Source organism: Mirounga leonina, unplaced genomic scaffold (genome assembly GCF_011800145.1).
Source record: "Mirounga leonina isolate KUSES-001 unplaced genomic scaffold, KU_Mleo_1.0 Mir_94, whole genome shotgun sequence".
Classification (NCBI taxonomy): domain Eukaryota; kingdom Metazoa; phylum Chordata; class Mammalia; order Carnivora; family Phocidae; genus Mirounga; species Mirounga leonina.
Window position 1 is genome coordinate 40,702,389 of NW_023270855.1, and position 16,900 is coordinate 40,719,288.

The 16,900-nt window shown below is 52.3% G+C and overlaps 1 protein-coding gene across 1 annotated transcript; it reads left to right on the top strand.

Annotated features, from left to right (window-relative positions):
- The first annotated feature begins 1,371 nt into the window (after nucleotides 1-1,371).
- Nucleotides 1,372-13,920, top strand: MON1A (MON1 homolog A, secretory trafficking associated). Its single transcript, XM_034998580.1, has 6 exons — nucleotides 1,372-1,631; nucleotides 9,503-9,642; nucleotides 10,853-11,338; nucleotides 11,913-12,678; nucleotides 13,390-13,537; nucleotides 13,637-13,920. The coding sequence occupies exons 2-6, from the start codon at nucleotides 9,516-9,518 to the stop codon at nucleotides 13,775-13,777; spliced, it is 1,668 nt and encodes a 555-aa protein (XP_034854471.1). The 5' UTR covers nucleotides 1,372-1,631; nucleotides 9,503-9,515; the 3' UTR covers nucleotides 13,778-13,920.
- The last annotated feature ends 2,980 nt before the right edge of the window (nucleotides 13,921-16,900 follow it).

The following is a 16,900-nucleotide window of genomic DNA, read 5'->3' on the forward strand; positions in this document are numbered from 1 at the left end:
AACTTCTGGTTAATGGAATATAGCCAGGATATTTCTGTACCAATCAGAGAATATGAGATCTTCTTGGCTTAAACTTTTTTTTTTTTTTAAAGATTTTATTATTTAAGTAACCTCTTCACCCAACGTGGGGCTCCAACTCACAACCCCAAGATCAAGAGTCCCATGCTCAGGACACTTGGGTGGCTCAGTCGGTTAAGCGTCTGCCTTCAGCTCAGGTCATTATCCCAGGGTTCTGGGATCGAGCCCCACATGGGCTCCCTGCTTAGCAGGGAGCCTTCTCCCTCTCCCTCTACCACTCCCCCGCCTGTGCTTGCTCTCTCCCTCTCCCTCTCTGTCAAATAAATAAAATCTTAAAAAAAAAAAGCTCAAAGCACAGTTTTGTCATCATTTCAGTCACAGACCTGTATTGTGGAGGTAGGCTCTAAGTGGCAGCCATCTGAGACCATAAGAGAAGCTCAGGGGCAGAGCTTTCCAATTCCGGTATAGGGCTGAGATGGAGACAAGACACTGCATTGAGGTGCTTGAAGCAACAGGGAGAATTAAAGGAGTGATTTCAGACTTTTTCCGTCATCCTAGAACTGTGGGGGTAATTAACCAGAAAGCTATAAAGTAATTTCATTGCTTCAGAGAAAACATGAGCAGTATTTTTGTTAATCTCTAATTTTACTTCTTTAAACTGTACTTCAAAAATAAAATTGTGGGGGAAAACTTTATGTTTTCCTGTCGTTTGTATTGCTTTGTGTCTAGGAAATTACAAATGCCCATAACAATCGTTCCTTGCCCTGGCACATCACCTGGGAAGCTTTTAGATACCGATGCCTGAGTCCCATCCCGGTTCGATTAAATCAAAATCTCTAGAAGTGATCAAAATCTCCAGGCATTAGTGATTTTTAAAAATTCCCCAGGTCGTTTTATATGCAGTTAAAGCTGAGAACTGTTTTAGAGCCTCATACTGATATATTAAAACGAGGCTAAAAAGATGTCTAGCAACAATTGGTGTGCCTACATCCTTTACAACCAGTGTAGCTGGACCCACTAATGACATTTATCCAGCCCCTAAACTTGTACTGCCCTTCCACAGTCAATAGAGGAAACAACCCCAACGTCTCTTCCTTCCCCTTGAAATAAACCTCTAGTTGGCCGGGGAGGGGGGGGCCTGGGGGTCTGGTCCACCCATGCCTTTGGGTTCCGGGGAAGGGCTTGGGCCAGGCCGCGAAGCAAGAGAAGGCTCTGCGGGATGAGACAAATCCTGTCCCGGGTCAGGCCCCGCCCCCGACTTTGCCAGGATTGCGCGCCCCGTCCCGCGCCAGAGAGTCGAAGGCGGCAGCGAGCTGCGGACTACAGTTCCCACAATGCACCCCGGGGCGGGCAGGGCTGGGCCGAGCGGCTGGAGCCGGGCCTCCGCCACGAGAGGCCGGCGAAGGCTGTCTTCCTGGGCCGGAGGCCGGGCGAGGGGCGGTGGGAGGGGGCGGTGGCCCGTACAGTGGCCATGTCTGCGTCCGCAGGGGGCCGTGGCCCCGCGAACCTGCGCCCTCAGTCCAGGTCCGGCCGGGCACCCGTGCTCTCCCGGGGGTCCGGCAGAGTGCAGTGACCGGCAATCTCTGTGCGTCCAGGGCCCCCCGGAGAAACAGGTGAGTACGACTGCCAACCCACGTGGCCTGGGGGTACCGAGAGACTGGAGAGCTGTCATCTTTGGAGCGAGGGGCTTGAAGAGAGGGCACCCCTGCTGCCTACGCTGCCATTTGCGGTAGGAGGTCTTAGTCTCTTTGGGGTGCCTTAGCCGGTTGGCCCCCAGGTGGAGAATACAAAAGGCGAGGACCGGAATCCTTCCTTTGGCTGGGAGGGCAAAGTCCTGTAGGGGACAGTAGCCAGGTAGGACCCGGCCCCCAAGGCACCACCCCCCCAATAAAGTCCTCTCAAAGATCGGCAGAGGTGACTGTGGGGTGAGCGGGGCAGCTCCTGGTAGTGTCCTGAGGCTTTGGACTTTGCTCTCAAGGGTGCCCTGGCTCAGATAACACGTCTGCTCCTTGTACTGAGCGAGCAGCCCTTTCTGGGTTCCAGTTTGCTGGGGGAGGGTGAGCAGCCTTTGTCAGAGAGGGGAGTGGCCACCAGCAGTGACAAGTACCAGGCCATGCTCTCAGCAGGAGTAGGCATCCTGCTGAAACAGCTACAGCACAGCCTCACCGGGGCCCTGTCTGCCACGCACCCATGCATCCTGGCACCACCCTCCCATCTGGAGCCCACTCCCAAAGGAGTCAAAGAGAACAGAGCACTTTTTAAGCAGGAAGAGGGAGCAACAGTGGTAGGGAGCCAGTAGGGAGGGGCTCTTGAAGGCTCTACCTGCTCCAGGGTGGGCACAGAAGAAGGGCTGATGGACCCAGCCTCTTTGATGACATTGCTTGTGGGCACAGCAGAGCACTTCTAGGTAAAGTAGCATGCCCTGGGGGCTTCTAGAGAGGCTGCCTGAGAAGGGGCCCCAAGGGCACATATGGGACTGGTTCCAAGAGACCTCTTTTGCTTAATGGCTTCAGGCCCAGCCTCCCAGGAGCTTCAGTCATGCAGGTTATGGCTCCAATGGGGGCTGGGGTGGGGTTTGCTGTGAGTCACTCACCCTCCCTGCCTAGTTTCCAGAGTAAGTGTCCAGAGAACTGTTTGCTTCATCAGGACTTCTGGCTGGATCCCCAGATTAGCCTTGGAGATGCTGAGGTGCTACATGATTTCAGGTAGCAGGGGAACTATTGTAAAGGAAGCCACTGCTAGCCCCAGCCAGCTGACCCTGTCCTCACTCCATGCATGTACCATGCTGGGTACCCCTCAGCCACACTGGGCTCAGTCACCTGAAGCCCACAAGGGATTGGTGGGTAGTGGGCCCCCAAGACATTGGGCAAGTTGCTGTAGACCTTGTTTGGGTCTTTGAGCCAAAGGTGCAAGGCACAGAGCAGGGGCATGTGGCCAACCAAAGAGTTCAACTTGGGAGAGACTTCCAGGAGCAGCAGAAAACCAATGGTCTGTTCCTACAACGTCAGGCCCAATGAAGAGCCAGTAAGCCTGGAGGAACTCCCAGTCCTAGGCCCACAGACATCTCTTTGGCTGGACATCACAGGTGGCTCACTTCAGGCCAGAGCCTAACCTGGCTTCATGAGGTCAGAATCATGTTTTCCCCAGCCAGCTCACTCAGGGCCTGGTTCAGGGTGAGCCAGCTCTCAAAGGACTGATTTATGGGGCAGAAACCACTGGATCTGTCTGTAAGTGCAGCTACATATGGTCTGAATGCTAAGTAAAAATAATCATGGTGTGCTAATGGCAGCAGCTGAGTGTTCAAGTGCCTACTCTGTGCCAGGGTAACCAAATTACATGGATTATCTCATTTAATCCTCCCACAACCCAGCGAACCAGCACTATCATTATCCCCATTTTATTTTATTTTATTTTTAAAGATTTTATTTATTCATTTGAGAGAGAATGAGATAGAGAGAGCATGAGAGGGGGGAGGGTCAGAGGGAGAAGCAGACTCCCTGCCGAGCAGGGAGCCCGATGCGGGACTCGATCCTGGGACTCCAGGATCATGACCTGAGCCGAAGGCAGTCGCTTAACCAACTGAGCCACCCAGGCGCCCCTATCCCCATTTTATAGATGAGAAAACTAAAGACTTATAAAACCAAACCAGGTTCATCCAGGTCCCTCTGACTCCAGGGCCATTGTTCTTGAGCACTTGACTACTACCAAACACAAATCTTCTCCACAGGCAGGGATCTCCAGAGGCTGCATTATAACTGGATGTTCTTTGAGGATCTTTCACCTTTTCCCTCCCAAAGTTTTTATCTAGCAAATGTTGATTAAACTCTTCCTGTGTGTGGAGCTGACATATTGAAATTTGTGGCAGGTCACAGGGTGACCTTCAATGTAGAAAAATGAAGCAGGGCAAAAGGGGTGAGAATCAGGGATATTGCAGGAAGGCCTCTCTGATAGGTAACACTTGAGCAACAACCTGAAGGAAGTGAGAGAGCGGGTCATGTCAATATCTAGCCCAAGAAGTGGACTAGGTAAGGTGGGGGGCAGAGGGAAAGGCAGGGAGACGTGGTCCAGGCAGAAAGCTCAGCAAGGGCAAAGTTCTGAAGTAAAAAAAGTGCTCAGGATTTACATTTACATTTACATTATCCTAAAGGAAATCCACGAGATCATTGTGGCTGGGCTGAAGTAAAACGAGTGGGGGAAGGGATAGGAGATGAGGTCAAAGAAGTAATGGTGGGGGGTGCCTGGGTGGCTCAGCCGTTAAGCGTCTGCCTTCGGCTCAGGTCATGGTTCCAGGGTCCTGGGATCGAGCCCCGCATCGGGCTCCGGTCTGCAGGAAGCCTGCTTCTCCCTCTCCCACTCGCCCTGCTTGTGTTCCCTCTCTCGCTGTCTCTCTCTGTCAAATAAATAAATAAAATCTTAAAAAAAAAAAAAGAAGTAATGGTGGGGCGGGGTGGGGGGGAGATAGAGCGGGGCCTGTGCACTGCTGTGAGGAAATTGGCTTTCTCACTGAATGAATGGGAACCATTACAGAGTTGTGAGCAGGGGAAGTACATGACCTGACTTCTTTTTCAAGAGGATCACTTTGAGTGCTGTGCGAGGGTAAGACTGTGCAGGGACAAAGGCAGAAGTGGGGAGACTGGTTAAAAGTCAGGTGCGACACTCCTAGAGAGAGAATGGTAGCCTGGACCAATGTGGTAGTGGTGGCAGTGATGAGCAGCGGTTGGATTCTGGATATGGGTATTTCCCATTTAACATCAGTAATCTACAAAAGTTGGGCATTATGTCTGGGATCACTAACTTAGTGTCTGTTTCCCATTATTTTAAATGGGGAAAAGTATAATGCTTCCCTCATCAATCCCAAATCCCTAATTTTCTAAAATGGTACTAAATCCCAGGAAAAATATATATCTAATATATGCCTAGTAAGTTATAGTGTTAGGATATAAAATGCTTAAAGCATTTCCTCCTGATCACCAAACACTGTTTGCTGCTTTGATGCAGTATCATGGCCTCTTTCAGTACCTGCAACAGCCATGATGCAAGTAAGCCCCTTTTGTTGCCACTCCACTCCACTGTCTGATTTGGAATATAATTTGAGGCTTTATTTTTTTTTCTTTTTTTTTAAATTTTTTTTTTAATTTGAGGCTTTAAATGCACATTACTTTGATTAAAATCTAGATCAAGTTCTGATGATGTAAATATGCATTTTTTTCTGTATAAACATAAGCTGAATCAATACAAGTTTGTTGTATTAGTTATCTATTGCTGTGTAACAAATTACCCCAAAACTTACCAGCTTAACACAATAATAAATATTTATTATTTCACGCAATTCCTATGGGTATTTGGGAGGAATTTGGGAGCAGCTTAGCTGAATGGTTCAGGCTCAGATTCTCTCATGACACTGCAGTCATCAGAAGGCCTGACTGGGACCAGATGATTTACTTCCAGGATTGCTCACTCACGTGACTGGCATATTTGATACTGCCTGTTTGCAGGTCTCAGTTTCTTGCCATGAGGTTCTCTCTGTAGGACTGCTCAAGTGTCCTCACAACATGGCTAATGGCTCTACCTGAAGAGGGTGATCCAAGAGAGAAAGGCAGCAGCCACAGTATCTTTTATGACCTAGCCTCAGAAACCCACATTGTCATTTTCACATTATCCTATTGGTTATATAGATCAGCCCTGTTTGGTGTGGGAGGGGAGTACACAAAGGCATGAATAGCAGGAGTTGAGGATCACTGGGGACCATCTTGAAGGCTGGCTACCACAGTTGGGTATTAAAAACTAAAAGGAATTCTATGGGGAAAATATTAACAAGAGTGACATTTTGCTGGGTGCACCTGTATTCTAAAGTACAGGTGACAGGATTTGCTAGTGGTTCGGTATATGAGGTGTGAGCAAAAGAGATGACTCCAAGATCATTTTCTGAATAACTGAAAGGATGACGTCTTTCATGGAGATGGATAAAACTCTGGGAGGAATAAGTGGGGGGTTTTTGTTTGTTTGTTTTTAAGATTTTATTTATTTATTTGACAGAGATAGAGACAGTGAGAGAGGGAACACAGGCAGGGGGAGTGGGAGAGGGAGAAGCAGGCTTCCCGCTGAGCAGAGAGCCCAATGTGGGAGCTCGATCCCAGGACCCTGGGATCATGACCTGAGCCAAAGACAGACGCTTAACAACTGAGCCACATAGGCGCCCATGGGAGGAATAAGTTTTTAAGAGGATGATCAGGAACTCAGTTTTGGACATAGAACTTTGAGAGACTGTAAGACATCCAAGGGCAGGCATCAAGTAGACAGTTAAATGTGTGTGCTTCTAGAAGTCAGAAGAGAGATTGGCACTGGAAATAAAAAATTGGAATCAATAATGTATCAATGGAATTTAAAACCATGAGACTGAATAAGATCACCAGTAGATTGAATGAGGACAGGGAAGAGATCTAAGGACTGAAATCTGGGTTCCCTAACTGTCAGAAGAACTGCAAAAAGGACTTAGAAGAAATGGTCCATGAGGTAGGAGGAGAACCAAGGAAGGAGAGTGGTGTACCAGAAGCCAAGAAGAAAAAAATGTTTCAAAAGAGAGGAAATGATCAAGTGTATCCACTGCAACTGAGTGAAGTGAGATGATCCTGAAGTCAACTGGCAACCTTGATAGGAACAGTGTTACTAGAGTAATGGAGACACAAGTCTAGTTGGAATGGCTTCAGGAGTGAGTGGGAGAAGTGGAGAGGCTGTGGCAGATTTACTTCTTGATTACCAAATATCCACGACTCTCCACATTTCCCAGTCCCTCTGGCTACGTGACTAGTTCTGGCCAATCTGGGCTTTGAAGTATTTAAGAGCTCATACATGACCTTCCAAGCCCTGTCTTCCACTGCCCAGTGATGTGGGAAAAGTACGTATTCCAATGGCAGAGCTATGAGATGCAAGCAACTTGGATTCCTGAATCACTGCTTGGAAGGGAGCTGAATTACTACCAGACCCATGGTAGATTTTGCGTGAGCAAAAAATAAGCCTTTATGTGTAAAGCCTCTGCCATTTTGGCATTCATTTGTTATACAACATAACCTAGCCCACCTGACTAATTAAACTCCAAGTATTATTTACTATTTTTTTTAAAGATTTTATTTATTTATTTGAGACAGAGAGAATGAGATACAGAGAGCATGAGAGGGAGGAGGGTCAGAGGGAGAAGCAGACTCCCCGCCGAGCAGGGAGCCCGATGCGGGACTCGATCCCGGGACTCCAGGATCATGACCTGAGCCGAAGGCAGTCGCTCAACCAACTGAGCCACCCAGGCGCCCCTTATTTACTATTTTGAGGTTTGTTTGTTTTATAAAGGGCAGCAAAAAAATGGGGTGGAACCTAGAGGGAGGTTTGTTTTAATTTTTTAATTGAAATAAGACAGACGTAAAGTTCACAAATCATAAGTACAGCTCAGTAGATTATAACGGAGTAAACACACCCCAGGGAAGGTGTCTTGAAAATGGACGAAGCGTCAGCATATTGGTGATGGATAGGGGAGAAGGGAAAACCAATGATCTAGGAGAGAGGGACAGCTGCTGAAGCCATGAGCTATGCTTGTGAGGGCGAGAGGGACTAGAGTGGGGGAGTTTGCCCCCGCTGGAGCACGACAGCTCATCTTCAGTGAGAAGGAAGGCAGCGTCTGACAGGTGAGGTGAACTGGTGGTGGGAATCTTGGAAGTTCTCTTTGGCTGACTTCTGTTTCCTCAGCGGTATCACGGATAGCGCTGAGTGAGAGTGGGAGAAGCAGGTGAGGCAAGTTTGAGAAGAGAGAAGTTGTAAACTGATTGACCAGTGGAGTGGGAAAGTGAGGCGACATAGAAATGTGGTAATTGTTTTTTTTAAAAAGATTTTATTTATTTACTTGTCAGAGAGAGCGTGCAAGAGAGAGCACAAGCATGGGGAGTGGCAGGCAGAGGGAGAAGCCTTCACTTGTGCAATGCTCCAGGTTCAGTGCAGGAATGGCCACTGGGATGCCCCGTCTGTTTTGCACATTGAACTTCTGCAAAAGACTCATTTGAAGAAAGGATTCCATAGCTTCCAACAAAGATGACAAAACAAAAGGAGCTTGAAAGTCAGTTCTTTGGGTACATACAGGAGCTCCCTGATAGGAGCTCTGGTGGGATGGGGCTGGGGGGTCTGAGAGAGTGCTCGTGGATACAGACAACCTGGGACCACACAAATGCGAGTGATGGGGACGCCGTCTCTTTGAGATTGCTCTCTTCGTGAACATTTTTGAGCACCTACTTCACACCAGGCTCAGGGAGGAGCCATTTGCCCAAGGTTGCAGAGCTAGTGGGAAACAAGGTCTCAGTTATTCCTTATGACTTTGCCCTAGGAAGGCAGGGATGGGGTCACTAACACCAGTCCCTCCCAGGCCCCTGGCCTGCCTGCATGACCTCTTCATGAGTCTCTGGTCTTTGCTGCCCTTCTAGCCTATCCAGCCAGATCTCTCTTCACGAAAGGGTCAGCGCCTCAGATGGAACCCCTCCCCTGGGAATGTATATTGCCCCCCAAGTGAAGGCCCTTCAGCTTGCCATTCAGGGGCCCAAGGGATGACTCCAGGTGAGCCATCCAATTTCATTATCCCTGCCATCCACTCCCAGCCACCTCCACCAGGCCCAGAGATCAAGCTGAGTCTATCCTGGCCATCAGATGGACACTGAGAACCGTCATGTCTCTAGTTGTTTGTAATTTGTAAGGCAAGCCCCGGTGCCAAAATCAGAAAGTACAACAGTGTATTCGGAAAAAAGCCAGCCTGAAGACAAGTGTGTTCGTTCTTTGCAAATATCCAGAAAGCACTATTGGTCTACCCAGTTTTGAATGGGGAAATGTTCGTGGTAGGATGTGTGCTGAAAGACAGCAGGATACAGAATTGTTTCAATTCCCAGCTTCCAGCTTCCTCCCTGTTGTGACATCAGGCAAGGTATCTAAACTCTCCCAGCCTCAGTCCCTTGATCTATAAAGCTAGCCTGAGACACAGGCACCTGCCCCAGGGCGGAGTGATTAGGCTTGGATAACTGTCTACTGAACTTCTTAGCACACTGCCTTGGCGCTCAATGTTAGCTGCTGTTATCAGTTTGTAAAAAAAAAAAAAAAAAAAATTATTTACCTTTTATGTACATTAAAAAAAACTGGGAGGAAATACACCAAAATGCGAACAGTGAAAGATCCTGAAAGGTGGGAGAGTGGTGACATTTCTTTCTTTAGACCTTGTTGTATTTTCCAAGTTTTCTACAGTGAGTAGGTACAATGAATTCTTTCTTCCTTTTCTATTTAGAAAAAGAACAACATACTTCATTTTTTAGAGGGGACTACTCAGAACCCATTCCCCAGAGGTTTGAGCTAGTTGGGTCTGGTGAGGGATGCTTTCCTGTACTTACCACGTTAATTATACCAGTGACTCCTGCCAACAGCACCTTCCCCCTTAGCCTCGATGACACCTTTGTTTGCCCCACAGGCGAGCCTGAAGGATGGCTGCCGACATGCAGAGGAAGAGAAGCAGCGAATGCCCTGATGGCACATTGGCTCCTTCTGATGGGCAGAGTATGGAGAGAGCTGAGAGCCCCACACCAGGACTGGCTCAGGGAATGGAGCCAGGTACGGGCAGAGTGTGCAGCTCCAGGAAGCTGACAGTGAGAGCAGCCTCCAGGGCCACTGGGATTCCCAACCAGTCTTTCACTCCCACTCATTCACGTAGTTGTTCAGTCACTCCTGGGCTATTTGTCAGGTGCTGGGGATACTGCAGGGAACTGGGCTCAGTCTGGCTGTGTCCGGCCTTCCTCTCCATTTCGTGTTGGGCTACTCACCCTGTGCCAGCCTGGGTCCTCCTCCTGTTCCCTGGGTCTGCAGTGTATCTTCCTGGCTCCTTCTCCCTTCCTCAGCTCTCAGCTTAAATATCACCTCCTCACAAGTCAGGCCTGCCTGCTCTGACCATGCCCTATACGGGATACTCATTATTTTGTAACTTTATGTGTTTATGTATGTATTGCACGTCTCTCGTCCCCAAGATCGTGAGCTCTTTGAGCACAGAATGGTTGTATCCCCAATACCTAGTGGAGTACCGAACTCCTCATAGAGACTCAAAATATATCTGTTGAATTATTCTGCCAAAAAAAAAATCAGTAAAGGAGGACTGACATGGTCCCTGCCTTAGGGGAGCCACAAGCTAGTGGGCCATTACACTGGAGTGGGTTAGGAACTATGGCCTGAGCAGAGTCAGGGAGACTTCTCGCAGGGAGAGAGAGTCACTGAACGCAGGAACCCCACTGCGGTGGGGGAGAAGGGTAACAACTGACAAGTGGCACAAGAGAAGTCAAGGAGGGAGATGTGACAGAGTGCCTAGGGTTGGAGGTCAGGTGAGGAGGTAACTAACGTTTTTGCTAAGAGCTGAAGTGTGACAAGGAGCCGGCCATATGAGGAGGTTCCAGTGTCTTCCAGGCAGAGGGAACAGCAGGTGCAGAGGCCCTGAGGTGGGTGGGGGTGTGTTGAGGGTGTCCAAAGAGCAGGTGGATGAAGGTCAGTGTGAGTGGAATGGGTAAGGACTGTGAGATGAGAGTGAGAGAAGCAAGCAGATACCAGCCGCCCCCGCAGCCATGAGGGGTTTGGGTCTTAGTCCCAGCGTGATGGGCGGAGACTGGTGGGCTCTCAGTGGCAGGGAGGCATAACTTGCAGTAGGCAGTAGTAGGAGGGAAAAGCGGCCTGTCTCGCCAGGACAGGCAGTGAGGCTAAAGTGCCATATTAGGCACCTTGCTGGTAAGGTGGTCTGCCAGCGGGTCCTGCTCTAAGCACCAGTGCTTTTGGCTGGCAGGTGCCGGGCAGGAGGGTGCCATGTTCGTCCATGCCCGTTCCTACGAGGACCTGACGGAATCGGAGGATGGGGCAGCTTCTGGGGACAGCCCTAAGGAGGGTGTCGGGGGTCCCCCACCACTGCCTGCAGACATGCGCCAGATCAGCCAGGACTTCAGTGAGCTGAGCACCCAGCTGACGGGTGTGGCCCGAGACCTGCAGGAGGAGATGCTGCCAGGAAGCTCTGAGGACTGGCCGGAGTCTTCAGGGGCAGTTGGGCGGCCAGCCACAGAACCCCCCAGGGAGGGCACAGGCGAGGGGGATGACGAGGAGGCTGCTGAGGCATGGCGACTGCACCAGAAGCACGTCTTTGTGCTGAGCGAGGCGGGGAAGCCTGTGTACTCCCGCTATGGGTCAGAGGAGGCGCTTTCCAGCACCATGGGTGTCATGGTGGCCCTGGTGTCCTTCCTGGAGGCAGACAAGAATGCCATTCGTTCTATCCATGCAGGTGAGCCACCTGGAAAGGGGGGCAGGGAGGGCTCCCCTGGCCAGGGTTAATTCATAGCAGGTCCTGGATCCCCGGGGACTAGAGAGGCCTGGGATGTGCTATGTGAGGGGGTCCAAGGGCAGTCCTTCCGCCTCACTGGGCTTCAGTATTGTCATCTGAACATGGATAGCATGCCTGCCTGACAGGGCTATTGTGAGGGCCAGAGGTGGCTCTGATGTGGGCTTTGCCCTTGGAGAGAACCAGAAGTCGGGGGAGGTGACCAAAAAGCCCCAGGTCCTGGCTCTTGCCGTTTAACACAAGCATGTTTTTCTGAAGTGCTCACTGCATTTTGGCTGGTGCCAGTCTGTGAACCAAGTGGAAGGGACAGGCCTGGAGTCCTCAGGGAAAGGGGACCTTGGGCTGCCGTTTTTATCTTCATCATCCTTAAGTCCCTACTGTGCAGAGCTCTGAGGGAGGGTGGAGAGGATGTAGAAGGCGACAAGCTGCGTAGGAAGCCAGGGCTCCGAGGGAGCTGGGCAAGGCCGATCCAGGAAGGCTTCCCGGAGAAGCTGACACGCCCTCCCTCCACCTTCAGATGGCTACAAGGTAGTATTCGTACGCCGGAGCCCACTGGTGCTGGTGGCAGTGGCGCGCACGCGGCAGTCGGCGCAGGAACTGGCGCAGGAGCTGCTCTACATCTACTATCAGATCCTGAGCCTTCTCACGGGCGCGCAGCTGAGCCACATCTTCCAGCAGAAGCAGAACTACGACCTGCGGCGCCTGCTCTCGGGCTCGGAGCGCATCACCGACAACCTGCTGCAGCTCATGGCGCGAGACCCCAGCTTCCTCATGGGGGCGGCGCGCTGCCTGCCCCTGGCGGCGACAGTGCGCGACGCGGTGAGTGCCAGCCTGCAGCAGGCGCGTGCGCGCAGCCTCGTCTTCTCCATCCTGCTGGCGCGCAACCAGCTCGTGGCGCTAGTGCGCCGCAAGGACCAATTCCTGCACCCCATCGACCTGCACCTGCTCTTCAACCTCATCAGTTCCTCCTCGTCCTTCCGCGAGGGCGAGGCCTGGACGCCCGTGTGCCTGCCCAAATTTAATGCAGCCGGCTTCTTCCACGCACACATCTCTTACCTGGAGCCTGACACCGATCTCTGCCTGCTGCTCGTCTCCACCGACCGCGAGGACTTCTTTGCAGTCTCTGACTGCCGCCGCCGCTTTCAGGAGCGCCTGCGGAAGCGCGGAGCCCACCTGGCGCTGCGGGAGGCCCTGCGCACGCCCTACTACAGTGTTGCTCAAGTGGGCATCCCGGACCTGCGCCACTTCCTCTATAAGTCAAAGAGCTCGGGACTCTTCACCAGGTGAGGGAGGGCCTTGGGGACACTGCTTGAGGGAGATAGGGGTGGGGATGGGGAGAAGGATTGGTCCTGAGCCCTGATGCAGTCCTGAAGCTGACAGCTCCTCTGGGAATGGACTGACATGTTGGATCTGCTTCCCTCTGACATCAGGGACCCAGTCTCCCTATCCCTCTGTTCCCTATGGGCATACATCGCTCCACTTTGTTACCCAGAAGGCCTTGAAATACCCAATACACCCAGGGAAGGAAGCTGCAACCGAGGTCTCCTGGATCTCCTGCCCTGGAGCAAGTCTGCCTTAGGGGTCATTTTAGTCCAGGCCAGGAGGCACAGTACTCCTCCTCCAACAGAGGGGCTGGGGCCAGATGTGGCATCTTCGATCCTCCCATTACCCCTTTTTGGGTTCCCAAATCACTCTTCCTCCACTTCAGACCTGTCCCTCTGTCTTAGACACCTAAACTCAGATTGGCCTCTCCAAGGGAAGGTCACCAAAGATGCCATGAACTTGGGGGAGGGGGAAGAACAGGGCTCCAGTGTGGGTGGGCCTAGCCCTGTCCTGGAGAGTCTTCTGTGGTAGGTAGACAGTGCCCTATCCTGGGAGAACATTTCGAGGGTAGGACACATGGCAGAGTCTCCCTGGCTAGGAATGGTTTGTTTCTGGGTCTCCAGAGAAGGCACTGGAAGTCATTTCTTTGCGAACCCCCCCCCCATCTCCAGCCCTGAGATTGAGGCCCCGTACACCAGTGAAGAGGAGCAGGAGCGGCTGCTGGGCCTCTACCAGTACCTGCACAGCCGAGCCCACAATGCCTCCCGCCCACTCAAGACCATCTACTACACAGGCCCCAATGAGAACCTCCTGGCCTGGGTAAGGTGGCCCTGGGCTGGCCTGGGCTTTATCGGGATCCCGGGCAGAGGGCCTGAGGGCTACCTAACCTCAATGACTACCCTGTGCCCCCTCCTCCAGGTGACAGGTGCCTTTGAGCTCTACATGTGCTACAGCCCCCTGGGGACCAAGGCATCAGCCGTCAGTGCCATCCATAAGCTGATGCGCTGGATCCGCAAAGAAGAAGACCGCCTCTTCATCCTCACGCCCCTCACCTACTGATGGGAATGTGTGTGGGTTCAGCCCTCTTCGGCACACTGGGCCATGGAAGCCACGGGAGCCTCCACGTGGGCTGGCCTCTGTTGCCCAGGCAGCAGGTGGGGACTGTGGGTTGGTGCGTGCATTAAAGTGCTTTGGGGAAGACACTCGTTGGGCCTTGTCACTGGTCCCTTCACTCACCCACTCTCACTCACATACAGATACCGGATCCTTCTCCCTGGTCCTTGCCTGTGCTCCCCCACGCACAGGGCCACATGCACATTTGAGTCCTTCTCCTCCCTCCCTTGCACAGCATCAGGCCACCGGCACTCAGAGTCAAAACTGGGGCTGGGGCTCTCTGCATTCAGCTAAAGTCTTGCCACACATAAAGTGTTCTCCAGCACCTCCTGGCCTTGCACCCCACCGCCCCACCCCAACATTCAGTCGGAGCCCCGGCGCCTCCCCTCTCACTCCTAGGAGGGGCCCCCAGCAATGTGCCCCAAAGGACCAGTCATACGCTCTGGGAGGTGTGGCTCTGCTTACTGGGCTGAGTAAGATTCGGACGGTCAACTAGGGAGAGTCTGAGCCTTGGTACGTGGGGGTGGGAGCCCTTGGTGAGGTGGTCCAGTGTTCAGCACAGACCTCAAGATTCAGAGTTCAGCTTCACCGTAGCTCTAGGCCTCTGCGGAAATTGTCCCAGCTTGAAGGGCTATCCACCTCAGCATCTGTCCTTCCAGCCAGTACATTCCTCAGGATGGCCCCAGGAGTGAGCTGGAGGGCCTGCAAGAAGACCCAGCTGACTTCTGGGGAGAGGTGAACCCTGCCCTAGGAAGGGCAGTTGCCACTAGGGACACTGGGCCCTCTTCAGCCACCCGATACCCTGGAATGGCCCAGCCCACGGGGGTCACTGTGGACATCCCTGGAGGCTCAGCAGTGAAGGCCCAGCCCCATTCACTCTATCCCGAGACCCTCTTTGGGCAGAACCCAAGGCACAGCTCAGAAAGCTTCTACCTTGCTGCTGGGGTGGGAGGTGGGGGGGGGGGGCTTTTCCAGTTCTGCCACAACTTAACCATCTCGTTGGCTAGGGGAGCAGAAGACCTAGGAAATGTTTATGGGAGAAGAGTGTCCACTGAGTATGGTCTTCAGACTGTAGAGTGAATCACCCTCATGTAGTCTCTGAGAGCTGGGCTAAGATACTCTGCCACTAAAAACAACCCATGTTGGGAAAAGAAATTTGTGTGGGTAGCATGGGCCAAGGGTACACTGGAATGGTTCAATTGCTGTCCCAGGAAATGGCAGCATAGTCCCTGCCCTTGGCCCCATCCTGGATCACATTAGAATGGGTATGGCCGCAAGCCACCTGCCCTGACCCCAGAGTCCTTGCGGAACAGCCACAGGCTTGGTGGTGCTGCTCACCCTGCTCGTGTGCCCTGGGTCTCTTTTCTGCCCGTTCCTGCTTCTGTTTCTCCCCTTGATCCTGGCCAGTGCACCAAACCGCTGTCTCTGGGGCCCGGGTGATGCCAGGACTGCTATCGGCATTCTTCTGGTCAGTGGTCCTCCCCTAGGAGCCCCTGTTGGCTGCTGTGATCCTCGTAGGGTTCTCAGCTTCTCTGCAGTTCAGCACCTATTCTGGGTGGGTGTGGAAAGGGGTGGTGACAATCAGGAGGCACCTAAAGTGTGGGGTTTATCTGGGGATCAAGGAATAACAGGCAAACAGGGAAGGTGCTCCTAGTGGGGGAACCAGCACGTGCAACACAAAGGACTTGATAAAGAACCTGGTATTACTGGTTTACACCGAAGCCGGAGGAGTTTTCAAGGCCTAGGGTTCTCGAACTCCAGGTAAAATTCTGGCACTGGGGAGCCACTGAACGTTTTAAAGCTGCAGAATGATACGGTCATACCGTGGTTAGAGAGATCCCCTCTGACACCCAGATGATCTCTTTGGGTTGGAGAAAAAGGCCAGCACTAGTTCTTTGGAGTAGTGTTCAGAGGGGTGTGAGAGCCCAAAATGGGAAGAGAGGGCACTCCTTCGAGGTCACAGATGCCAGGGTAATTGGGCAGGTCCTAAGTCAAATATGGGCCAGGCCTTATGAGCTCAGCTTGGGGGAGCACTTATACCTAGCACAGACTTCCCCCACATGGTTTGCCTCCCCCCTCCTGCAGACTGAGCAGTTGGGGGAGGAGGAAGGGGTTGCTCCTGTGGATGCTTGCTATCCAGGACCAGGGCTGCCCAGGAAGGGACGCTGGCTTGGGGGCAGCCAACATCTTGGCCACATGGTGGCAGCAAAGAATCAACTGTTGACTGCTGTATCCCAACCCTCAAAACAGGTGGATAGGGTGATCAAGGAGGGCCCTGAAGTCTCCTCCCAACCCACAAAAATCTCTCCGAACGTCCTGAGGCAGGATGGGGGTCCAAGAAACTATGTCCTAGTGCCAGCAGAGACTGTTTCATTTCAGTTTTGCCATGCATGACTATCAGGCATGTGCATGTTGGCTGTGAAACACAGGAACCATGCCATGATTTTTTTATAGGTATTTATTCATTTCCGGGCCAATTCTGGTTAGAGAAGGGAGTGCCTTTTACGTTGCCCAAGGCTTGGAATCCTCCCAACACTGGGTGTGGCTGCCCACTCCTGCATTTCCTCTCTCCACCAGGTGCTCATTGACCTCCAGCCTTGAGCGGGGAGGGAGTCCAGCACTAGGGATGGGGAAAAGGTCCCCCAGGTATCCAGAGTCAACTGTGCTGGGGTGGGTATAGCACAGGATCTGTGGGACCCACAAAATGGATCTGGCATTGACAGGATCAGGAGGGCTTCCTGGAGGAGGTGCCATCTAAGTTCCAAGAGGAGGAAAGGAAAAAGGTGCTCCTGGAAGGAGGAACAAGGAGTATGGTCTGGATGGGGGAGTACAGAGGATACAGCTCCAAAAGTCAGGCTGAATGAATCCTGCTGGGCTGAAAGCTCCTCTCTCTCCCACCGCTCTTACCTTCCAAAGCCCTGGGACCCACAGTTCACAGATCCCTCAGACCTCAGCCTAGGGCCACTCTATGAACCTCCCCCCGCCCAGGGTCCAGGCCCACCTGGCTGAGGGGGCTGTCAGGCTGACGACGTCCCCCAAAGCCCCTCTCCAGTACTGGGGAGAAGCAGT